Here is a 26,204-nt window from a genome sequence, read left to right as displayed (position 1 = left end):
TACAGCCTTATGCCGTTCAAATTGACCAAGGGCACATATTTATGTAGACTTTTGCATTCAGGAGACCATTCGCGAAGTTTAGTGACAATTTGCAGTCCCGGGGAGTAAATGTCGGGACTAAATGTCGGGTTTGGGGACTAAAATGGGGAGAAATTGCAGACTGGGGGAGTAGAAGCTGCAATTACTCCCCGTTTTACTCCTTTTTTTCTTAGAGTGTATATAGGATTAGACCTGCACGAGCATCTGGTCTGCTGCATGCTCTATACCTTGTCCCACCACTGCGCCTGCGTGTCAAAGGTTGTGTTTGTTCATTCAGCTCGCGCGACCCGCGAGTCGGAGTCGTGACGTATGAGGGTTCTCTTACGTCAGCGACTCTATATAGTGACCCACATCGAGACGAGAGTCGTCGGAAGTGGACTCTCGAGCACCTCTGGTGTTGAATTTTTGGAACTTTAGAGCGAGAGTCACTGCCACTGGGATAACGTCACGAGAGCCGCGCCGTTGTATTTTCGCCCACTATAGGGTTTATTCACATGACGTCATCCGTAGGAGACCGCCACTGTCGCTAGCAGGCAGATGTGCTGCTATCGGCCGCCATATTGGAGGTCCCATCCAAGCCGTCACCCATATCGCACTCACCGTATATTTGGTCTTTCAAAGTTATTTTGCTGTGTGATTTGTGGCATATCCAAGTAATTTCCATGTTTTCGACGTTAATAGTCACCTAAAAAGCATATGGCAGCGAACGAATGCGGGAACATATAACTTCGAGGGACCTACAATATGGCGGCGAGGTGACGTCAGTGAATAAACCCTATATGCTGTATATAAGAGGCTATGTCTTAACTCTCGAGTTGCTCGTGTCCAATAAACGAACACACATATATAAAGAAATGATGATGAGATGGGGCTGATGCAGTTATCGCGGACTGTGCTTCCATACACGAAACATTTCCGTGTGTCATTTTTATTGTCCCAAATGTTAGCAATCTGCAGATAAAACCTCCGTTTGTTCTATTTTTAGCCTAATATTTACCGGGTGCACCATTACGCTACGATATTATATAAGTAACTGGGCAATGGGTTACTATAAAACCTGCAATGTCCCAGCATGCAAGAGCACCCCTATAACGATACCCCTCATGTGCGCGTTACATTTTCAAACTTCGCTAAGTCTCTCGGATGTGCGTTATACGTATATAGGAACGTGTGGCACTGCTGACCCGAAACTATATTTAGACGCGATCGCTGATTTATCTATTTGTTGTTTTCCCCGCAGACGTAGTTGTCGCTACCACCCTCCGAAATGGAAACCAAGGACAAGACATCCAGGTCCAGCTCAAAGGCCAACCTGAACGAGTCAACGTTGCCGCTCCTCGAAGACGTCGGGGGTGCCAAGGGTGACACGTTGGAGAAAGAAAAGATTGAATTGGAAACCAAGGGCGGGGACGTGGCCAAGGACGACGGTGACGCCACCACTGCTGAACCTGGGTCCGAATCTGGCAGGGAAACCGAAGAAGACAAGAAAGGAAAGAAGAAGAAGGACAAGAAAGAGAAGAAGGAAAAAGTGAAGAAGTGTCACAAGAGGTCCACGTCTTGTGTGGAGACCCTCACCGTAGGCCTTAACCTGCTGGATCGGGACGAGAAACACGTCAATGACCACATTAACGTGAGTTTCGGTTTCGTTATCGGTTCAGGCGACGTTTCTAAGCGGATGGTAGCGTTATAGGTGGCGTTTTTCAGTGGCGTTATCATACCTGGGTAGCAATGTCATTACAGTAAGGAAATTACAGTAATGTATTACTTTTTCTGGTAATTTGTAATGTGATGCATTACTTTTGACATTATGTAATTTGTAATGTAATGCATTACTTTTGACATTATGTAATTTGTAATGTAATTTACTTACATTTTGGCAGTACTTTTAATGACATTACTCACTACTTTTTACAAAAGAATCGAGTGTGAGTTCAGTGTTGGCACTTGGTAGAAAGAGAGTTGCCGACTGACCAGTTAAAGGAATTCAACGCCCACTATGAACGGTGACGCGCTCAATCGGCACAGAATAAGATATGTCTCGTTTTTGCAACGTAGTGTTGTCTGACAAAGAAATTCCACATCCTCAATGTCGTTACGATTGAACTCGCAGTAATGACTTTGCAATGTCATTACTTTTTTGTAGTAATTGTAATGTCATTTCATCACATTTCAATTGCAGTAATGAGTAATGTAATTTAATTACATTGTAGAAGTAATTTACTCAGGTATGGTCGTAATCATGGAGAGTAACAACTGGAACGGTAACTGAAGCGTCAAAAGACGCTGGGACATTTTGTGACTGTTTCCGTGTCTGACGGAACTGTCCGTTTGACGAACTTTCAGTTTGACGGCCTGGGGCCCGCCCGCCGCAGGTCCGTCGTAATCGTATAAAGATGAAATGCTTAGACTATGTTATCGAGATGTGATGAGGGGTCCGTAATCTCTCTCGCCGGCCCTGCTGTTCCGTCCTATATTGCCTTTCGTCGCTTCATCGTGGCTTTTCAGTGTCCCTCTCAAAGTTCTTCTCGTTGGCCAGACTTGAGCGTGTTTCGCCCTACTCCTTTACGCACGATTATCATCGAAATGGCCTATGTCTATGATGGCCAAGCATTGATGATGATGATCATGATAGGAGAAAAAAAATGGAGATGTGAGCCCGCTCACCGCGGGACAAGCTACTCCAGGTCTAGCAGAGAAAAAAGAAAAGAAAAAACGTCGAAAAAGAGACAGACGTCAGAAGTCCGTTTTTGACAAAAGTGTAAAAGATCCTTCAGAATGCCGTCACTACGTGGTGAAACGATCCCGGAGGGTCAACGATCGGAGAAAACATGACGTGGTGATTGTAGCTTTCCTGGCAGGCACGCTAAAAAGACCGTTTTGCGAATGATAAAGACTCCTATTCGCTAATCACACCACAACGGAGGGAAGTCATAAGAAGGAAGCTCCTTGAAAGCGCCTCGTCTGAGGAGAGGCCCCCTCGCAAACAGGAATGCACGTGCCACAGCCAGAAAGAGGAGTCGGCTGGAACGGAGCGGGTTCTGGTTCCGAGATGGTAGAACACTTTATTTCTTCGCGTCTGCGTTACATATCGTCACGGAGAGCGGTTCGCGGAACGGCTCGATGACGGACCCACTTCCGGTTGACATCAGCGCCCCGGGTGGCTTCTTCGCGACGCTTTTTGCGGGTGTCTGCGACAAAGTGCGGTGGAGGCCTGCTCCCGTTCAGGACTTGGTTTCAATACACAGAGTCATCGTCGTAACCAACCGTGAAAAGTAACCCGAATGGGCTATTTTATTTTTTGTGAAAATATTCATCACGTATAGGTAGTCATCTGCTTGTAGTAAGCAGACGACGGAGGCCCGTATATGTAGCAGACGACACGGCGGTCGTCTGATAGTAGTCTTGTAGTAAGCAGACGACGGAGGCACGTATATGTAGCAGACGACACGGTGCAATGGTTGTCTGATAGTAGTCTTGTAGTAAGCAGACGACGGAGGCGCGTATATGTAGCAGACGACACGGCGGTCGTCTGATAGTAATCTTGTAGCAAGCAGACGACGGAGGCGCGTATATGTAGCAGACGACACGGCGGTCGTCTGATAGTAGTCTTGTAGTAAGCAGACGACGGAGGCGCGTATATGTAGCAGACGACACGGCGGTCGTCTGATAGTAGTGCACAGGCGAAGATTCGACGAATACACGGAACAGAGGACGACCCAGTCATCTGCAAGGTTTCTCTGCTTCATATATGCTATCCCCTCTTCCTTCACAATGCTCTTCTCTCATCTTCTTCTCGCACCCTTTCCCAATTGCTTCTTCTTTTCTTGATCGGTCGGGGTTCTGAGTATGCACATGGCCATGTGTCTTCCTCCACGTCTCTCCACTTTCATTCTCGTTTACTCCCCTCCTATGTTTCCTCCTGACTCGCAAATGCTTATAAAACGACTTTATTACTTTCCCATTTTTTTTACGACAGCGAGCGCCCGGGTGGTCCGGGCGATGTGAAAAGCCCTGGTTCTATTCCGCGTTCGTCCTCTATTATGTAACATAATGTAACTTTCGCCGAGCCGAGCTAATGTTTGTACTGAGCATCGGTCTTTACAAAAGTAAGCTGGCTGGGTCTTTGTATCTTGGACGTTCGGAATTTCGGATGTATCCACGACTGCAATATGGTGCCTCTGCTCTCGATCGTTCAATTTCGTTTCCGGTCTACGCGTACGTGAAGTTTTGATGAAAGCTATATCGAAAAAAATACGAGGACAAAGTTAACTCGCGCAGGATTCGATTTTTTACACACTTCGAAGTGAACTTTCGTCCGGATCGGCGAAAAGTCATATTCCCCCGAAAAAATCCTCCAACCTGACAACTTTAGCTCAACAAAAGCAACATTCGGGCATCCGATCGTGTCCACGAGACGCCGCAACACAAATTCAGTGTACAGTCAACCCTCGATTTATGAACCTTCGATTTATGAATTCCCTCGTTTTATGAACACTAGCACGAGGAACCAAACTCTTTACATGCATTTTCCCCTCGTTTTATGAACCTCGATATTCGAATAATGAACGGAATTTCTGGGAACCAACTAGGAGTTGCCCAGCGTTTTTGCCCTCAATTTATGAACGGATCGTTCCCAGGCCAACAAAAACCTTCAAAGGGATTATTCTTGGTCTTATGAATGATGCCTGAACAGACAAAACGTTTTCCAGGTATTGCACCCTCGGTTCTTAACCCCTCGAAACCCGAACAACAAACGGGTTTTTGCAGAAGTATTCCTGACCTCAATTCATGAATAAGGTGTCCGCTGTCACCAGAAGATTAATAAACATAGGTTAAAAACCCCAGAGGAAATCCGAGACCAGTTGAGCGCGAATGTGCTGACATCTCCTCTTTCCAAGATTGACACAGCGGAAGGCATCGTCCAAAGCAAAATTAACTATTTAGTATTGCATAATAAACAGAGTGTGAATGCGGTAACATCTGTGCTTCGTGAGATTGGTACAGCAGAAGGCATGGTCGAAAGCAAAATTACACAATATATTGCATTATAAACACAATACCAACTCGGAAATACTGTTCCATTTGCTCGATAGTACTCACTTAAAGGAATTTTCGATTTATGAATCCCTCGATTTATGAACGATTTTTCGGGGAACCGAGGGTGTTCATAAATCGAGGGTTGACTGTATAGGGGCATTATGGGTAGTTCCGTACTCAATCCGTGAACGCCCCCGCTCCCTGTGACAACACTCTTAAAATACCAACCACTACATTCTTACTTTGTCTCACAGTTGGAAACGTTCGTGAGACGGGTGATCCGACGAGCTCCCAAATAAGTCACGGACCATTCCGCGTATTTCGTCATACCTGAAAGGTCACACATGATTGAATCGACGATATCTTTCTTCCTTATGTACACACAGCGATCGGACGGCGATGAGAAATTCCTGGGAGGCACGCATAAAAGGCTCCGGAGAAGAAATTTATTTACTCGGCATATTTCTGCCTCTGCAGTTGCGGTATTTATGCGGCGGCTCGATAAGGTCCGCGTGAGGCGAAGAATCTCGCCCGATACGCATCGGCGACTCGTCAAAATGTCAATTTCCTCCTCTCACTTATCTCTTCTTCTTCTTCTTTTTTCTACGCGATATGTGTGTGGTCTAAACAAGCTTTTCCTCTCTCTGTATTTTTCTCTCATTATATAACATACTGTCCTTTAAGCATAATTACTCGTAATACGGTACTATTCATTTTCGCGTGAATCTTTGCTTTTGGGCATATTTATCACGCTCCAGAATTGTAGCAGCACGTGCACAGATGCTGATTGAAGAAGCTGGATTCACTAAGCAAAGAAGTTACAGACCCTAACGGAATACCCTGTCTCGCTTTTTTCCTTATATATTTTAAATTTGTATAGAAATTAATATAAAAATAAAAAAGAATCAGGGGGTCGGGCCGGCGTCAAGCTGCACACTAGCAGCTTTTTGCCCGACCTCCCCACCAACTTGTTTGGAAAAATAAAGAATTGAATTGAATTGAAATTGAATTGAAATGAAGGACACGAGCGTCACCGATAAATCGATCTATTTCTCCGGAACATCAAAAAGCAGTAGAGAGGGCTTCGCCTGTATTATTGTCGGCATGGTCTTTCTGTGTGCTACCCCCTCCTCCTCCACAGAAAGGGGGTTGACAACCCCCCACCCCACCCACCCACCCACGGTGACGGTGAAAGCTCACATATATACGCCCATGCGCTTGACTCCAGCACAAAGACAGCCTTTGTCCGCTCGGCGCGCGCTACTTCAATGACTGGAAGCCGAGCCGCAAAAGTAACAATGACAAAAAGTGATAACAATACGTAGTAAAGTGAATAAAGTAACCAGAGGTGAAAGTTGACGGCTTCTGGAATGTTTGGGTGTCCCTGGTGTCTGTCCTCCGCTATCGGCCCCTCTTCTCATGAGGTTTCTTTCTTTCTTTTTCTTTTTTTGTTTATCTCTAGTATTATACTAGTGCTAGTGGTCGCTGACGGTTTGGGTTGCGCAAGTTCTTTGTGCTTGTTTTTTTTTTTTTTTTTACACGTTTTGTTGTTCAGCACTTCTCCGCGATTGCTGTTTGTAGAGACGAAGAGAGGAACGCGTATTGGGAGACGCGTCGTCTGCTTTCTGATTTCGTTCGTCTGCGTTCTGCTCAATGTCTTTATCTTGTAGCGTTTTGGATTGACAAGTTTATCCTTCCGGGTAGCGATGTCACACGCATGTTAAGGTAGATACGACAAGGACTCTAACAGCGTTCAGTGGCAGAATATTAGGAGCGACCCCCCACTCGTATATCATCGTTCACCCTTCATCCCCTCAATATCCCAATCCCAAACGCATTCTTCAAACTTCCGATCCCGGCACCATGGCACAGCTTTTGAACTTCGTCAATGCTGTATATACGGAAAGGATATCCCTATCCCTTTGACAGGGACAGAGAAAACAGTCACTGACCTTCCTTCCCCTCCCAGACAGGCAGCTGCGCGCATCCACAAACAGGACAGCGCTTTTTCCAGCTGTCGGTCGATAGGAATCGCGTGTACACACAAAACAGTTACACATGTGTCCGGACCCTTTGAGAAAGGCCCACTTCTGTTTGGTCCTATATCCCCGCGCAATCGCACGCCTCGCAAATTGGCGACGGACAAACCGTGTCCTTTGATGTTTGTCCGTCCCTCATGTCTCGAGCAAATAGGAACAGCGTGGGGGGGAACACGTGGGTTTCGGTTGACGTGACTTGACCGTGTGAAAGTGTCCGGTATCCTGTTGTGCACCGTCCTGTTTTCTTTCACATTGTTCGTGTCTAGCGGGGACTTTAAACACTTTGTGCGCACGATTTAAATTTTTCCACGTGCCGTTTGATCCTCCGTAACATTTAGAGGGACAGCCTGTAGCCTTGAACTAGCCTTAAACGAGCAATGAAATGATGTGTGTCGTTGCTATAAACCATTCATCGCCGATCACACAAGTTTCATTCATTAAGCAAGCTATCAGGAACCACCGTGCAAAATATTTTCCCTCAACGGGGTCTCGTCACAGCGCAACTTCCAGCCATGAGCGGTGCGGCGTAACATAGGCCCGATCTTCTGGCGTGACGTAATCGGATTAGTGTGACGTGGCATCAGCGTTGTGAGCGGCCGCAAACTCTCATTTGCCATCTTCCGCTGCTATGGACACGGCGTGGAGCTACTTGTGACGTATATTATACGTCACGGAAGGAAGTCAATCTCATTGGTTCACTTACGGACTCTCTGAAGGACATTTCTGAAGTTTTTATAGAGCGTGTGCAGGGGTTAAAGACGTCTCTCCCGACGCTATAGAAGTCAGCTAACGATGACCGTTCTTGTGTGAGAGCGCACCTTTTCTTTATCGCTCAATCTGCCGCAGCCGAAGCGAAGCTAACGAGTACAAATTGAGTGCTTGCCACTGCTACGCGACTCCGTTGAAATTCCGTTCAATGGAGTCCCGTAAGTTTCGGAGACAACGAAAAAGAATCCCAATGTTCGCATCTGGTTTCGGTTTTGGTTTTATGACATAAGCATGAGATGCAACACCTTTGGCGAACACCACAAGGGTGTGCGACCGATGTCAATGTGATCGAAGACTGTTTTGAGCAGCTTGTCGGCCACACTGTAAGCTGATCAGCTTATAGTGTGGCCGACATGCTGCTCAAATTGGAATAGATTTGGGTATTTGGGGATATGGGTATTTTGGAGATAGATAGAGGTTGGTAGACCCACCTTACGCGTAAATCTACTCCAATTATTTATTGCTGTTTTCAGATGTGATAAAACGCAGGGGCGGATTTAAGGGTCTGTCATGGGGGGGGGGGGGGGCGGTCTTAAGGAAATTTCGTGCTTTGCGGCGCAGCATCGTCCAGGAGATAGGGTTTTTACATAGGGAACACGACCGTATGGGGGGGGGGCGGTCGCCCCCCTCCCTTAAATCCGCCCCTGATAAGACATAATCAGCGAGTTTTGTTTCCAGTTAGCGGCTTCGATAGTTGCCAGAAAAAAAAAAAAACACAAAAAAACCGAAAGCCATATTGGTAGCGACGCCACGACACGGAAACCATACTCGCTGTAAAACTCGTGCGTAAATAATTGAGCGCGAATTCAGTTTTTACACATACAGACCCTGAGCATTCCAATAAAGTGCGTGGTGTGAGATTGGACTGCCCCTCTCAGTCTCTGCGAGTCGGCTTCTGTGTATACTTAACCATCGTGTTTGTACCTTGGACATCGTGCACCGCGCCCTTTCTGTTCCATTCCTGCATCTCAATGAAGGAGACCCCTACGGAGATGCACATATCACTCGGCATTTCAACCCTGTTATTACTTACAAAGCTGAGAAGTCTTAGAAATCGTCTTGACAGGTCCAGAAGAAATAACCGGTTAGGAACTGATGGATCCGCGCTATATACAAGGTATATTACGCGTGTATATGGCCCGTATTATTGCCGCTCATGCGTAGATTCGTGACTGTAAAACACGCCTTCTTGTCATATGTGTGTGTACATGTATCTGTGAAGGAAAAAAGAAACGCATATCTTGGGTGTATCGTTCCACATCACCAGTCTTAACTTTTACGGGTTAAAGACACCCGACGGGTGGTAGTAATCGGCTGCTATTTTTAAATCCGGGGTGAAAATGTGGGAGCTACTTACAGATGTCGGGCGTGCAATACTAAGAGGATGCTTTTGGTCTACAGACGTCGCGAGGCAATACATATGAGTGTTGTACAGTGATAGTAGGACTTGTCGCGAGTCCATCACGCATGTTGTGGAAAGTATATACTGCTGGCTGCTATACATGTAGTTGGAAAGTCGAGAGGTATGTAGTTTAGCGCTTAATCGTCCAAATCAAAAACGTCTTTTTTTTTTTTTTTTTTTGCTGCGCGGAGAGTTACAGCGGAGAATATTTCGATTGTATTTGCTGTCAATTGTATATAGTACAGTGAACCCTCGTTTTAATATGACCCCCGATAATCTGACATACGCGCTTGATACGACCATACTCCTGGGGAACAATGCAGTGAAACCTCTGCAAATGCCCCCCCCCCCCCCCGTTAATATGACAATTCCGCATTATGACCAAAATTTTCGGGAACGACCATGGTCATAATAACGAGGGTTCACTGTATGTAAATAGATTTTTACGGCCAACTTTAGTTTCACTATCCTGACGTGGCTGTCAATAGACCTCTCCCTGTTCGTAAACAAATGACGTCATAGCGTTCGACAGCGCCACCAGTTTGGTAGAGTTGAACTACTCTCCAAGTTGAACTACGCCCGAAAGCCACGGTCTTGAAGGGATTATGACGGTCCCTGAAAGGGACGCTACCTTCGGTCCTACTTTTCTTTCAATAGGAGGCAGCGAAAAAAAGTGCCCATTTGTGGAACCCAGCCCTCCCCTTCCGATTTGTTTCGGTTTCAGTTTATCTACCAACGTCACATGACGACGTTTCTGGGCTAGACGTCTATAGATTCAGGTTCTACGACGTATAAGTCACGGACACGAGATAACACTTCTTGCTCAATGTTTGTCTTAGCAAGTCTCGAGACAAGCCAGAGCATCATCCCCGTATAGACCTCTGTGACGTCAGCAGAGGAGCGCGCAGTTCATGTTGCTTGGTCTACCTCGGCAACTGGTGGATAGTCTTAGTCGGTCGAAATCTCGCACATCGACGCCCATACAGGCGACTCTAATGTCAAAACCCAGTCAACCGTCTTAAACTCATCTTCGACAATCGTATCCCAGCAATTTTTGACAACATCACTTTATGCGAATGAAGCCTTCAGTCTCAGTTGGAATATCCTGGATCTTTTCTGATTGACCCTAAACGGTTCAACGAGTCTCACAAATCAAAGAAGTCCCTCGGCCTTGACTGCAACCCCCTCATGCAGACAGAAACAGAAACCTAACAGCCTACTGGCACAGAATAACAACCCCTTGTCCAGACACAACTCGAAAAGAGATCTCTCCCTCCGTCGGGCATTCAAACAAACCATCAACACTTCGTGTCTCGTGTAGAAGGCGTCTTCGTAGATCGCATATAGGCTCAATCTTGCCTTTCTATTTTGGGGAATTGATCCCAACGGTAGGGTGAACAAACAGTGAAGGGCATTTCCTGTCCAGAAACCAGACGGAAGAGAATATAGACAAGACGGGACATTTGGCAGCCCTGCTGAGGATGACGTTGACCATCGGGGTCCCGTTGGTATAGTATTAGCGTTAAATGGGGGGACGTCACTTTGTGAGTTGTGGTGAACGTTCGTGAGTGATGAATGGTGAAGGATGAGGCGTGAGGATGAGACAGCAGGAGCGAGGTTGACGTCGTTTTTATTGGGTGTAGTTGGATGCAGCTGGTTATAAGCGCAGAGAGGCGCTGGAACACTTCTCTAATTGATGGCAATGAACGGGAGTATATATATATTGGAAATCTTGGAAACTATCATATTTTCCGGTGTATAGCGTGCACCCCTAAAAACGGACTGAATGTGAAAAAAAAAAAAAAAAGTTATATATATAACGCACACCGCAATGTTGCTACAAGCTTCTGTACTGCCACCAGTATATACAGAATAAACCAACTTTCGGTATCATAGTATACTTCAGTCCCTTCTCAATCACGCCAGCCTTCTGAAATGTATTCAAGATTATTGTCCGCTCAACAGTATCGGCTTCCTGAGTCTAACGGAAGACCGAAGCACTTTCCAATACACCATCAGTTTTTAAAGCGTCAAACCGGGCGCACCCTGGAAGAGGCTAGAATTTGTACGTCACCGACCTGAAAAGGAACCCTGCAGGAAAATATTTCCGTGTATAACGCGCAGGACCTCTTCAGAACACTCTTTTTTACTGTATAGCGCGCGCGTTATAAACCGGAAAATACGGTAATTCTTGCAAGTATACTGGTAAAGGTCCTAGACATTTTATTTTTTTATAGTAATATAATCGTTTGTGTTTAGCGAACACCGCAACTGGAGACTCAAAATGATATTCACCACTATGAGTCCGGATATAACGATGCCGCCAGATTTTTTCAACTTCTGCAAATTACACACACACAAAAGGAAGAGGTGTAGAGATATGCCTTAATATGTTCGCGCTGAAGCAAACTAAATATTGAGAAAACGGCATTTTCGACGTATCCCATTAGCCGCTACACGCTCGTTAACCCCAAAGCGCATGCGCACGGAAGCAATAACGAGTTAACGACATTACGATAAAAGATCGCAAAGTGCTGACAGCGGCAAAGCCAATCAACCCCGCGAAGACGACACTACGACTTTGCTTTCGTCGATTCTTTGGATTGTACCGTTAAATGCAATTAGTGTACAGTCAAACTCCTTTACAACGAAACTCAGGGGACAGCAAAAAAAATTCGCAGTAAAGGTATTTTCGTTAAAAAGGATGTCTATTATTGGACCTATAGGCTCCAGCGGGACCGCAAAAAAAAATTTGCTGTAGTGGTATTTTCGTTAAAAAGGTGTTCGCTATAAAGGAGTTTGACTGTATCATCAAAATACATGCGGCTGCTAAGCTGTCCGGCCGACGACTCATTGGCAGCAGCTGGTGTTATAGGCTTCATTCCCCGCCTTCCGACAACACTAGCTGGAAGCCATAAATTACTCCTAACAATGGGCAGTAGGGTGGCTATTGTTGGATCACGGCTTGTCGGACATGTGGCGCGATTAATCAAGCGGAGAGCACGAGGCCAAAGATAAAAACACAGTAAAACATGAAACAGCAGGGTACGTGTTTCGGAATGTTAAAAAAAAAAAAAAAAAAGCAATGCTCAAATCGTACTTGCTGCCAGTTGCCCCTGCTTTTGTGAGACGGTTATTAGCACACTAGAAACTATGATATTGTAACGCAACGAAGGTCTGCTCTGTAACAAAATTATAGGACAAGCAAGACTAGTAGTTGGAAATGAGGGGGGAAGGATATATCAGACTGAAAAGTATTTCTTGTTTTCTTTCGGGCATTATGAAAATCTTTGACGGAGAAAGAATGCGTAGTCCAAGTAGAAGAGAAATAGAAGTTGCGCTACCAAATTGCGAAATACTGTAAACGTATTTTTATTCGCGATGTATTAATTTTCGCGATTCCACAGGGGTGTTTCCTCTCGCGGGATAAACGTCAAGCTGTGTTCGCCAGTATATTAATTCGCGATTTTAGCGGTCGCGAAATTAGCGAAAATTAATACATCGCGAATAAAAATACGTTTACGCAGTATATTCACGGAAATGGCTCCATACGGGCAAGCCTCTCGATGGCAGCGCACACGCTAAGCTATACGCTCCCAACGCTGGGACTCGCACAGGAAGACGCGAAAAGACTAGGATAGCTATAGATGACGGATGAATAAATGGAGAGATCGAGACCATTAAAAAAGGATGGAAAAGATAGAGAGCAGCAAATCTGAGGACACAACCGGAAACTAACACGTGTATCCCTCGCCAACAATGTTTATGGAGAGAGAGAGCTCGTAAAAAAAAAAAAGAAAAAAAAAGAAATGTTGTTTTTTCCCCCTTTTTTTTAAAGGGGGAAAGAAAGGACAACATTAGTATTCTTCTAAAACGTTTACAATCTTACACGATATCTTGAATAATTAAACGTTTGCCGGTCGACCTTTTGTTTCCCGACACACACACACACACACACACACACACACACAGATAGAGATACGATGATGAGATGGGGCTGATGCCGGCCAGCAGGCTGGGCGCTGCCCCAGTGCCACTTGTACGTGATGAGAGATGATGATGGATATGATAAGGGGTCCGGTAATCAAAGCAGGGTGGAGAGGCCTGTTGATGACAAGAAGTCCCAGAGGTGACGCAGACCTTGGCGTGTATGAGCTGGACTGGACCATGGGCCCAGCACCCGATTTTATTCATAACCACATAAGAATGCAACGAACGACCTACTTATAACCTGTACTGTAGCAATATTGCAATATATATTGCTCTCAAAACCCCATGTCTCTATATTTATCCCCCGTTGAACACATTTCGGTCTGAATCATGTTTAATTGTGTATTCCACCGAATTGGGTTTACACGACCACCGCGAACTTTTCGGAGTAAAAAATCTAGTTGAACCCGATCCATGCCACAATTGGTCCAGAGCCTGATACCGTATATATACATCTACTTATTTCGATATATCTCCGAAGCTCTAGGAAGGTATATTCTCTATCTCTTCCATCATGCATTAATTACGCGGATGAATCCTCGAAAGCGTAAGAAAAGGAAAGCGCGCGCGCGAGGGAGAGAAAAGGCCACCTCCATAATATTCGAAGCCAACCGCACACAAAAGAAAGGATATCATGATAGGTTAGTGGACTATATATAGCTCCCTCTGGCGAATTACAATGTGCAGAATGAAGGCAAATTGTTGCCTTCCACGCATCGCCGGTCAAGCGTATTAATCTGGAGCGACTCCGAAAGTCATCTCATATACTGTATACATGGCGTCCAAGAAACACTTCTCATACGCGAGGTGGACCAACAGGCGCAGAAAAATCCGTAAATTTCGCAAGTCCTGAATCATAAATAGTAAATTTGGGATATTTCGGTGCGTGATAATTGCGCGACGATTCGAAGCGGTTTCCGTCTAATTTTTAGTCAAGGACGGCGATATATAGTATAAGATATTTCCCTTATCCGGGCACCTTAGAGTACTCGCCGCCCTCTATCGTCCGGATAACGAATTTTCGGATAATCAAATCAGGACCACATTCCAAATCAGCGATCTGTTCTCGATCACGCATATGACCGGATAACGAGATTTTTGTAGAACTGAGTCACGGATAAGTATTCCTTGTATTAAGTTCATAAGATGATGAGGTAGGTCTATAGGAGGATTACCGTAATTTCACGCGTATTAGCCGCGGCTGATGCGCGAACAGTGCGAAACAGGACCGCGTCCACATTTGAGTAGATTGATCTTCCTGGTGCCTTCACCCAGTTTCAACGAAAGCGGTGACAGTGATCGGTGTCTTCTGGAAAACCACTGACCCATCGACCCGTGAAATACAGGCAGCAAGGGCACAATCCGATCGTGGTAGAACACTACAACTGATCTCCTTTGTTCTAAACCATGCCGACCCCGGAGTATGGACCACAGGGTTCATGGCCTTCTCTGTGGTCTCCCTTGTCGCCCAAATCAGTCACGTCGTATTACCCGCGGCTTATCTGGAAGAAGTTTTTCAAAACGTTCCTAAAAACGGGACCTGCGGCTTATTTGCGGTGCGGCTGATACGCGTGAAATTACGGTATACCTATATGGAGAACTACCAGTCTTCTATTGAAGATCGGAAGATGGGTGAATGCGACCCCACCGCCCCACGTATTGGCATATCACATGGCTTGGGTGGGGATTGCCATGGCCAATGCCTAGAAAGATCGCTACGGTATCGAATATACAAAAAAGCTGTAAAATGTATAGTTGAGAAGCAGCAACACAAATATTGTCGGTGTCGTACACGGAAGGAGAAGAAGAAAAAGAATCACTGGCGTTTCGGTAACACGAGAGCTATATCTCAGAATGTAGCTGTCAAAGCAAACAACAAGAACAACAACTTTATTTTTTTAGATGATGAATGGGGAGTTTCATCGCCAGGGGGCGATACTCTACACCCTATTGCTGATGGTGATGTGGGGAATGAAATAATGAGCCCTTTCGCAATAAGGATCCAAGTCCGATTGTGTCAAGAAAGGTCAAATGAGTTTTGAGGGAAGAGCGTTAGTGGGCTGGATATTCGGCCAGGGACCGAGCAATTTTAATAGGGAGAAAAGGGGCGAGAGTCCAACTGACTAAGAGACCGGGAGAGTGCGGTTCGGGGAGGTTGGTAGTGTGGGCAATGAAGAAGAGCTGTCAAAGCAATGTGGATTGTTACGTACGTACATTTACTTTATACAGTCAAACTCCTTTATAGCGAACACCTTTTTAACGAAAATACCACTACAGCAAATTTTTTTTGCGGTCCCACTGGAGCCCTATAGGTCCAATAATGGACATCCTTTTTAACGAAAATACCTTTACTGCGAATTTTTTTTGCTGTCCCCCGAGCTTCGTTGTAAAGGAGTTTGACTGTATTATGAGCACGCTGACTAACAGACATGACGAATCGGCTATTGGCCAGCCGTCCAATTCTGGTAAACTCTCTCTCTGTTTCTCTCTCTCGCTGTGCTTCAGTCCAAAGCAACTTCCGAAAGCTTTTTTTTTCTTCTTCTTTTACACTTTTGACGCAATCTATAGATTGAGATACATTTGAGTGGCGGGCTCACTCATCCGTGAAAATATGAAACTGTCTCGCACCTGGGATTCATCACCTTTAGATGGCGCTATGTCTAGTAATAGGGGGGGGGGGGGAAGAGTACTGGAAAAATAATTTGTTTTTCCGTTGCTTCAGAATAAAGAAGCTACGACTTCCACTTGACAGCTCGTCACTCTTAAAGACCGATGACGAGGTTAGAGATCAGTCCTTTTTTGTCTACATAAGTATTGCTTTTCCTTGGTATCTTCACGCGTTTATTATCATTGTTATTTCACTAACATCTTGATGGGAGGTAGAGGCAGATATCTACAAAGAAGCAGCCCGATTAGACCTCTGATCTTCCCTCAGGGTGGACAAATACACCTTATTTTGCTGCATACGCCCAAGTGTGATATGTCTTTACGTGTGTGTGTGTACACCTTAATCCCTCCAAGTCGAATTACTGAAATACAGAGTTGAAAATATTAAAAAAGGGTATTTATTCGATACGTATAAATTGTAATATGTAGGATTATAGCGTAAAGTTAGTGCCAGCGTGCAAACGAGACTTCCGTAGGTAGTTCTCCTGCTTGGTGGCAGTACACACTCAATACATATAATTTACTATTTCAAACGACTAATTCGAGTCTTTTACACATTGGAAAATTAACGGTGGTCGATGATTACAGTCAAACTCCTTTATAGCGAACACCTTTTTAACGAAAATACCACTACAGCAAATTTTTTTGCGGTCCCGCTGGAGCCCTATAGGTCCAATAATGGACATCCTTTTAAACGAAAATACCTCTACTGCGAATTTTTTTTTTTGCTGTCCCCTGAATTTCGTTGTAAAGGAGTTTGACTGTACATGGTCGGTGCACGGTGCTACTCGCCCGATTTCACGTTCAAAGGAAGTAAACTGAACCTAGACCTCGAAGGATTCTACCCTCAGTTTTTTGCAGCGTTGCTGTAAAAAAACACGGCTGTTCTATGTATAATTAAAACATTTGCTTACATAAAACATGTTAAAACACCGATTATCCCTGCTGCTGATGCACCGTATATATATAACAAGATCGTCAAAAATCGAGACTCTCTCTTTCCCCCGTTGGCTATATAGAGAAGGAACAGCGCATTCCAAGTCATTTGCTCCCGTTCGTAATACGCGCATTTCCAATCGACGTTATAAAAGGAAATGCGTTATAATCGCAAACAAATATATGTACGCGAGAATGCACGATGATGTATTCTAGGTCGTGACTCGTCGGAGGCAAGGGAGATCTATTCTTTTTTTCTTTTTCTTCTTTTTTTTGTGACGAAATACTTAGTGTTCTTTTTCTATGATGCCTCATTCCCAGGTACCTCTATACGTATACCGGTATACACGAAAACTCCGCACGAGGAGTATATATACCGCGATGTCCCGGTATACTATATTTGATGGTTCCGTAAAGCTCGATTGGCTGAGTGGCTAGCGTGCTGGCCATGTCACGTCGGGACTGGGAGGTACCCGGGTTCGAATATCGGTGCCGGCTGTGTGTCTGGGGTTTTTCCTGGGTTTTCCTCAGACGCATCACACATATATGTCGGCACACAGTTTCTTTAGAAGTCGGCCCAGGATGCACATTCCCCCAGAGCGCTTAGTCGTGACGTTGCCCACCTGTGTGAGGCCAACAACGGCGAGCTATTTCACCAGTACCACCACCACCTTGACTGATATAAGTTCAGCAACTTTTCTTGAACTGCCTTCTTCTGTCCTGTCTGTCGATTTCAAAACAACAACAACAGAAAAAATCGAATAATGCTGTGCTAAAAACGGCAAGGAAATTGAACCGAGATGGAGCGCGAAATTTCACCGCGATATGCAAACAAAGAAATATAAGAGAGGAGAAGAGAGGCCAGACATCACGTTACATTTCGACAGACCGACCCCGGAACTTCGAAGTGAAGGAGAAGAAAAACAGTCATCATAGCTCTATCTCCTGCCCACAGAACGAATCCGTATTCTTGTAGTCAGAACACAACGAGGTGCAAAGAACGACAAAAAACGAATCAAACGCAAAAAAAAGAAATGGCGGTAAATTTTGAACTTGACAGATCATCTTGGACGGGTGCCCGTACGATCTTGACCTTTTCTTTTTAGCGTCCAGATCTGACCGATCCACTCCCCGAACGAGGCGTAGGTGTAACAACCTCACAACCGCCCACGAGGTCGCTTTGACCGCGAACGCGTAGACGGGATATGCTGTCAGATTTCGTGACTCATGTGTTTTCCTGCATTGCACTGCGTGTATTCCACAAAGAAGAGTTGGTCGACGTCCGGTTTCATCGTTCTCAGATTTTTTTCAAATTTTATTTATGTATTTGGGGAAAGTGTATGTTAAGAACGATTTTCACATGCGTGCACATAATGTTTGCGCAAAGATGGAGTTCCTGTGCGCTCAATACCAACTATACGCGTAATTTCATTTAATTTATTTTTTATTTTTGCATAATAACCTTCATGTTCCCTTTTCTAACTCGACTTACTTCGTTGGTTACATTATCTTGTATGCGTTGATTTGGTTTTCCCAAGGATGGACGTACGATTGATTGGAAAAAGAAAAATATGCAGAGCTTCATTTGTGTTTTATCCCGTTTTAGCTATTTGTGAAAAAACGTCGAAATATTTTCTCTCCAAATAGGTTCATTTTCCTCATTCTCTTTTCTGTTTCATTATTTTTCTCTCTTTTTTTTCAGCATAAAGTTCTCCGATAATAGCTGTATATACGTGTGTAATCGTTTATAACGATCTTATTCGTTGTATCGCTGTCGGTATAACGAACATTTTCTCACTTTGCTTCGATCCGATAACGCCAGAACGCATCTGTGGCACACGTGACTTTGGCTAATTAGTCACGTTAATTACATCGCATTAACATTAACGGTTTACCAAAACAACGGTTATTTCTTCACATTCGCAGCAGTGTCTTATTTCCTTCACGTTATTACCTGGAATCTTTTAACTCGGTTAAATATCTCCCCTAAGAGCAGAGGTTATTGAACCTTACAAGAAGGAAGGTAACTAATTATCGCATTAAAAACAAAGTACGAGCGCAATACCACACGTGCAAAAATGAAAGAGACCCAAAAGGTATACCGCGGAGAAAAAATAATTGCCTCTCCGAACCCCCCCCCCCCCCAATCTAAAACTATATCCAAACTCCCAAAACGCCATTTCCCGCTAGACATTGCGTAATTCTCGCCATCTATCCTCTACGTTTCTTCGTTCGCAATGACCCCGCATCCATTAAAGCGAGCCTCTATCCAGTGCGAAGTATAGTAGCTGTGGGCTCATACCTGCGTGCCCCATTAATTATTATCGCCGGTTCCTCGCAAACTGCATGCGAGCTGCCCCATCCAGCAATTCGAACAAACGCCGTTACACTACGCACTAAAATATAGTTACAGGGCCATTCCACCCGTCCGGCTGATATAGCTGACCAAGATAGAGGTTTCCGCGAAAAATCCCGCCGTTTCGGAGAAAAATTGCCGAGTTTTTTTGCTCGATTTTTCTCCCGCCTGTCTCATTCCTTCTGAGGGGTCGGGAGGGGGGGGGGGGGGAGACTGTGGGAAAAACTCGAGGTATACAAACGTGGGGTGGTATTGTGGGGAGGAATGCTTTTGAAGGGTCATTACAAGACTCGGGTTCGTGGGGTACAGATATGGTGCGAGTTTCTGTGGGGGTCCGCTATAGGTGGGGCTTCTTTTGCGCTCTGAGGACAGAGGCAGGGGTGAGTGGGGGTGTTTGTGAGTGAGGGCGGTGTCAGAATAGTGTGGGGTGGGGGGGGACTCGTGGGGATGAAAAGGGACATACCGGAGCTCTTTGATCCGAATTTTCGGTGGCCCATCGCGCAGCTGGAGGTATTGTGTGCAAGTTGGTCACGGTTTCTGTAGCGGCTTTTGTATTGGGTTACGCATCTGATGAAACTTTCCTCGGATCAGAGCATAATCCTGCGTGACAACGGGAGAAAAGAGTACCTTGACGCTGTTGTCAAACATGTCGCCGTGGTTCTCATGCTGTCTGCGCCATAGGTCGGTACATTTCTAGAAATCTGTGCAACATCACACCACGGTGGGTCCTACTCACATCCCGTCACGCCTAGTATCTCTTCATGATATGATGGCGCATGACGCGCATCGATGCCATCGTGAGGGAATTTGCTGGTCTGGCCGAAAAAAACAACAACAACAACAACAACAACAAACGTTCTGCTTCATCCCACAAAAATAGCATGCAGCGATAGGCGAATGAAGAAAAAAAGCATGACGGCCGATCCATGCAGAAAAGCGACAAAACCGCATCTATGTTCCACTGAGAAATACATAGGTGGCGCGTCTATGCAAACTTTGTCAACCGGACGGCCATTGGTCGATATGTTCTCGATTCGAATACATTGACTGAGACCCCCGACGTTGCTGCAGCAGCTATTACGAGGAACCGCCTCCATCGTTCATTCTTTTGTGCTGCCCTCTGTACGACGCATCTATAAAAGATGTATCAAAGGGTTGTGAGGTGAAAGGAAACCATCAAGTTCAAGAACCTGTTTATTATTATGTGTGCACATGACAATGGAGGAACGTCAGTTTCTCTCTGAGCGGATGTCAATATATGTATAGTTGCTACGTCCGTGTACCAGGATATTATGTACCATGCCTGCTCCAGACGAAAAAGTAGAGGAGCATATAAAGGCAGCTTCGTATATGTTCAACTGAATAACTGGGTCCTGTTTCGGCGGAACTGTAGGCCCTGGAGTTATCGCGTTGATTGAAATGTGCTATTCACCTCCTTTCGTGTAATATGTGTTACGTAATTACATTATACTTGCGTAAAATGGCTTTTTACCAACCGAACTTACATCGCCTTAAATAACATTCAAGGTGAAGCTCGCTTAATCCGACTGTCTCGATATCAATTTTTGACCTCGCTTTTTCCGACTCTATATATTGTAATTGTAACACCTTGCTAAGTTTACAGCCTTAAACATTCAAATGTAGGCGTACTACAGACACGATGACCACGGAAGACTTGGCAGTACACCAGGCAAACGTCCTTGCTCCGAGCACACATTCTCTATATACGCAAGGCCGTTGTCTATTTTACCGTCTGCCCGTCTATTTTGTCTGGCGCACTACATGTCTGTCTATTTACACAAACCCGGATAATCGCCGGCGAGTATACACAGTACGAAAAAGACCTCGGAGCTAATTAGGCTCATTTTCTCCTATATATACAAAGAGAATGAAAAAAAACCCTCGCCTTCCTTCAGCGACGTACGCACCTCATTGGTCGCCCGATAACCCGTGTTGACGTACGTCATCAACAGAGACAAACGTCGCGTGTTCTGTGCAGGATCAGGAACGGCTTCATTCAATGTCACGAGAGGAGTAAACATATTTGTTCGGAGTAGTAATCACTATATATAAACAGAACGAGGAGGCCCTCGTTTCTTTCTTTTCTTTTTTCTTCTCGTACAGGAATGGCACGTACATTATTTGCTTTGTCTTTCAACGTATTTTTCCTGTGTTTGCGGGGCGTTTTGAGACGTTGCTTTTGATCTTTCCTCCTAATGGTTTTTGATCTGCATACACAACTTTGGTAAATGCCCACGTGCACAACAACGTGATTTGTTGACTGTTAACGAAGACGTTGTCTTTTTTTTTTTGAAAAGTGGGCGGTGTACAAATGTTACGGTTATTTAGTTACAAGTTAGCAGGAAAGCTTGCCCCATAGCCATACGTTTACGACACACTTAGTGGCTTATGGGGTGCCAAATGTCCATATCCTTCCAACTTCTTTTTTGTTTGTTCTGCAATTACATACACGAGCTAACATAAACAGCCTGACAAATGGTGTTCAAATTGACAACGTGAGTGATTATGCCTACGGTTACTCGAAATCATTTCTTATATATCATGTCGAGGTGTAGAATGGTGTCAGGGGTCATACGGAAACTTTCCCCAAAGCCGTGGCGGATCCAGACACTCGGTTTACAATAAAGCCCATTTTGTAATGCCCGTAGGACCCTCGAGATTCATAAACGTACTCTCCTTTCCTGACGCCGTGGTGACTACGTTTCGGCCTTCGTCGAAGTTTAGCAATATTCTAGCACTTTACCTCTCGTCTTGCCAATATACTGGTACCAACACATAAAAACTGTGTTGACGGAAAGTGAAAATCTGTTTGGACTTTGATCCATACGAAATACGTTCGAAGCTCAGCGGCAGGGACACTTTGAACAGATGCCCCGCTCTCTTTTGACTCGGTCTTCGCACACATGCCGAGGACGAAATTAATAATTCCGCTTCGATCTCTCTCTCCGCCTGCAAGAAATTCACTGGAAGAGGACGTCGGCGAAGAAAAAATAAAATAAAAAATAAAAGAAAGAAAGAAAGAAAGAAAAAACAGCAAAATGGGCATACAAGGCAGAACGCTTCTTGCAGCATGCTGTCTTCGACTGGCCGTAAAAGATATTTTTGAACCTTCGCAGCCATGTATGTACACTACAGACGGAGCTATACGGCAGTTCCAAAATTAGGACATTCCACGAGGGTTCTTCAGCTGCCTGCTGGGTGCTTGTTTGATGGAACCACGCTTGCTAGCTGGTTGAACCTTTAGATAGATATATATGTCATGTCAATAGCGGAGTATGCTGGTCCAAAAAAAATTAGACTTTATATTGGTTGCAAGTGTGTTCAGACATGAGCTCTACAGTTCTTTCCGCGCTTCCCGCTATGTTTGTCAATCTTTCGCCATTAAAACATTTTTTCTTCATAAATTCGATCACGCTATCTGCACAAAAAAAATAATAATAATTGGGTGTTTACGTCGCGAGACAACTGAGATCATGAGCGACGCCACAGCGGTCGGTCTGTGGATTGCTTTTGCCCACCTGAGGGTTCTTTAACGTGCGATGAAAGCTCATCACACGGCACCCCGTATTTAACGTCCCTCGCGGAAGACGGCGTGTCTAAGCAACTTGTACCCTGCCACCAAGTTGCTGGCGTCCTCGGCCGGGTTCGAACCCGCGATCTCGGGATCAGAAGGCGAACACGCTACCGACTGAGCCACCGAGGCCGGTAAAAAAAAAAAAACTCACTCGAAAACTTCCAGTTAAGCCTCAATATCAATGCCTGCGCGCTGGCGCGTAATACACAAAACAAGTTCACGTTCTACTTGCCTTCGGTTCGTTTATTTTCGCAGGCAACCGCTCGGAAACCGAGGAGTGGGAACGACGTTAACCTTGTTTATAGTCGCTACCCTCGAATATAAAAAAAAAAAAACGCGGTAAGAGAAAATTTCCAAAATAGTACATAAAAGAGGCCCCGCCTTCTCGCCCTGAAGTCTTTTTGTTGCGTCGGACCTGTCAAAAGCAACGTGTGCCATTTCTGACTCGAAGCGTGATGCTTCGGAGAGGCTTCCTTCGAAGATCATAGGGCGTGTTTTAAACACACGGTTTCGCGTGTTTTTTCCCCCCCCCCTGGTTTTCTAAGCTATGATTTTGGTGGGAAGCGGCGGTTGTTTTTACGTTTATTTTTGGAGGCCAGCATCTAACAAGAGTGGCATATTGGGGTTAGTAGATGCGGTCAAAATATGTAACAATCGGAGGAAAGTTTTAGCCCTTTCTTTTTCTTTTTTGTGGGTGTATATGACGCCATAGTGACAGGCACCTCTCTGGGATATCTAGGTTCACTCCAACGCTGCGCTGGACTTCTTAGGTGTTTAGTGCCGAGCGTTGGCAAGCAAGCGGTGTAGCTTATAGCTGGGAAACTGAACCGTTCAGCTGATGTGGTGTTATTGCCGAGTCATCTGCTGGACACTGTGGTGGCACGTTGCTCGAGGTATACTGCGTCCTGGGACGACTTCATAGGAAGCATTTGACTCCCGATGACGGGATTCGAACCCGGGACACGCCTTTTCTACACCATGCTTGCATCATTCTAATTCGTTCATTTTAAGACTCGAGTACGTACCGTCGGATTTACAGATTGTTGGCTCTTTACAACATTTGCTTACTATAGTTGATAAAATACTGGAAGCTACGTGTAACGTCATAACGTCGAACTAATTTAGTGTAGCGTTATTATATGTATTTTGAAATATTTTTCTATTATTATTATTCACATATGTTGTTCCTATATACATATATATTGGATTGCATTGGAAAAAGAAAGAAAGATATGGAGAGGTTAGTCCCGACCCAGTCAGAACTGGCTACTCCAAAACGCGTTTGTGGGTGAAAAAAAAGAAAGAAAGAAAGATACATATATATATTCCTATATGTTCCTATATACAGTCAGCCCTCGGTTTATGAACCTTCGATTTATGAATTCCCTCGTTTTATGAACACGAGCACGAGGAACCAAACTTTTTCCATTCATTTTTCCCTCGTTTTATGAACCTGGATATTCGAATAATGAACGGAATTTCTGGGAACCAACTAGGAGTTGCCCAGCGTTTTTGCCCTCAATTTATGAACGGATCGTTCCGACGTCAACAGAAACCTTCAAAGGGATAATTCCGTGGGCTTATGAATGACGCCTGAACGGACAATAGTTTCCCAGGTATTGCACCCTCGGTTCTTAACCCCTCGAAATCCGAACAACAAACGGGTTTTCCGGGGTCGCACAAGGTGCGACCAAGTGTTCCTGACCTCAGTTGATGAATAAGGTGGTCGCTGTCACCCGGACATTAATAAACGGAGGTTAAAAATCCCGGAGGAAATCCGAGATCAGTCCAGTGCGAATGTGGTGACATCTCTTATTTCCAAGATTGACACAGTGGAAGGCATGGTCAAAAGCAAAATTACACGATATATGGCATTATAAACACAATCCCAACTCGGATATACTGTTGCATTTGCTCGATAGTACTCAGTTAACTGAATTTTCGATTTATGAATCCCTCGATTTATGAACGACTTTTCGGGGAACCGAGGGTGTTCATAAATCGAGGGTTGACTGTATATGGTATACATATGTTGTTCCTGTCGTCCATCTCTATAGCTCGGGCTGAGAAACGTTGATTATTCTTCCAACGCTTCGAAGAAACCCATCACCCCGGAACTCAATTAAAAAATAAAGACAGTAAAATCATACCCCACAGTGCCTCACCATGAAAGTACCGCCCCGCCAATAATCAATCTACATTACTTTTTCTCCCCTTGTCTCACGACTGAATGGGAGGAACCTAGTTTCTCCTCCGAACAATAATCGATTCCTCCGTGCCACCGTGCTTTCCACGCACATTCTGCACTATCGTGCTCCGCGACGTATATACGGAACAGATGTAAAAATAGCCAAAGACATATCCAGCGGGAGCCAAATCGGCGAAACGCGATAAAACACACGATGCGCATTATAAAAGCACCCGGGAACGCTTCTTGTATAGAGTCGAGAAAACCCTCAGCAAGCCTACCCTACCCATGGGGCGTGACGGGCTGGACGGGTCAATGGCCTGGACCTGTCCAGCGGGACGTCACGCGGTGGTTTGAACTGACCGTGTGCGACGGGCTATCTTGTTGTTGTTGTTGTTTTTACCGCTTCCTCGTATATATTTACGGCGTGCTGTTATTATTATTGTTGGTGTTGCGAGGCTAGAATTTTGTGTGTAGCTTATCGATCACCGATGATGATTTGTTCTTTTTCAATTTTAGATTCGTGCGATCGAAGTAGTTTTGATTTACTTTGTGGTTGGTTTGGTTCCGTCTTTGCACCACTTTGCACTTTGTAGCTGTGAGCGGCGAAATAGTTCGGAGGTACAGTTTAAATATAGGTACTACATGGGTACTATATGCTATAGCACTGTACTATGCATGAGCGTAGCGAGAGGAGGAAAAGGGGGCCGTGTACCCCTCCCCCCTGGAGCTTCAAGGTCACTTTTGAAAACTGTACACTCTTTATTCTCACATGCTGTGATACTAATATGAACCTACTAATATGAATCATGGGAAAGCCCATGGTACTATGGGTACACTATACTATAGTGTGACTGATGAATTTTTTAAAGTACCAAAACGTGAAGTCAGAAAATGGCATTTCTACGAATGTCCTTTGAAATATTTCTGGTGTGTATACCGCGCCTCATGGAGCAGTTTCATCGCTACAGTATACAGCCAGCATAGTTCAAGTTGCTATAGTTGGATTATTTGTAGAGCGATACGACATTGATCTCGACACGTACCGCTTTTTTTCTTCTTCTTTATACCGTGTTCATGCTCAGTGAATGTCAATGATCACACTATCTCTCTTGTCAACGCTTACGTATCTTTTTTTCCGTTGTATGTCTTCGCTGCGGAAGAACTCTCCGCTTTCAGTAACGCTT

At 44.9% G+C, this 26,204-nt stretch overlaps 1 protein-coding gene across 1 annotated transcript in view; it reads left to right on the top strand.

The window, feature by feature from the left end:
• Positions 1-26,204, top strand: part of LOC135398852 (caveolin-3-like) — a 56,704-nt gene that overhangs the window by 26,166 nt on the left and 4,334 nt on the right. Inside the window, exon 2 of the mRNA XM_064630375.1 lies at positions 1,280-1,669. Within this exon, the coding sequence (XP_064486445.1) occupies positions 1,307-1,669 (363 nt within the window). The 5' untranslated portion in view covers positions 1,280-1,306. The remainder of the gene's footprint in view (positions 1-1,279; positions 1,670-26,204) is intronic.

The sequence above is a fragment of the Ornithodoros turicata genome, chromosome 6 (genome assembly GCF_037126465.1).
Source record: "Ornithodoros turicata isolate Travis chromosome 6, ASM3712646v1, whole genome shotgun sequence".
In the NCBI taxonomy this organism is placed as follows: Eukaryota; Metazoa; Arthropoda; class Arachnida; order Ixodida; family Argasidae; genus Ornithodoros; species Ornithodoros turicata.
Note: the sequence above shows the minus strand (reverse complement) of the source record. Positions and strands in the feature narration are given on the sequence as shown.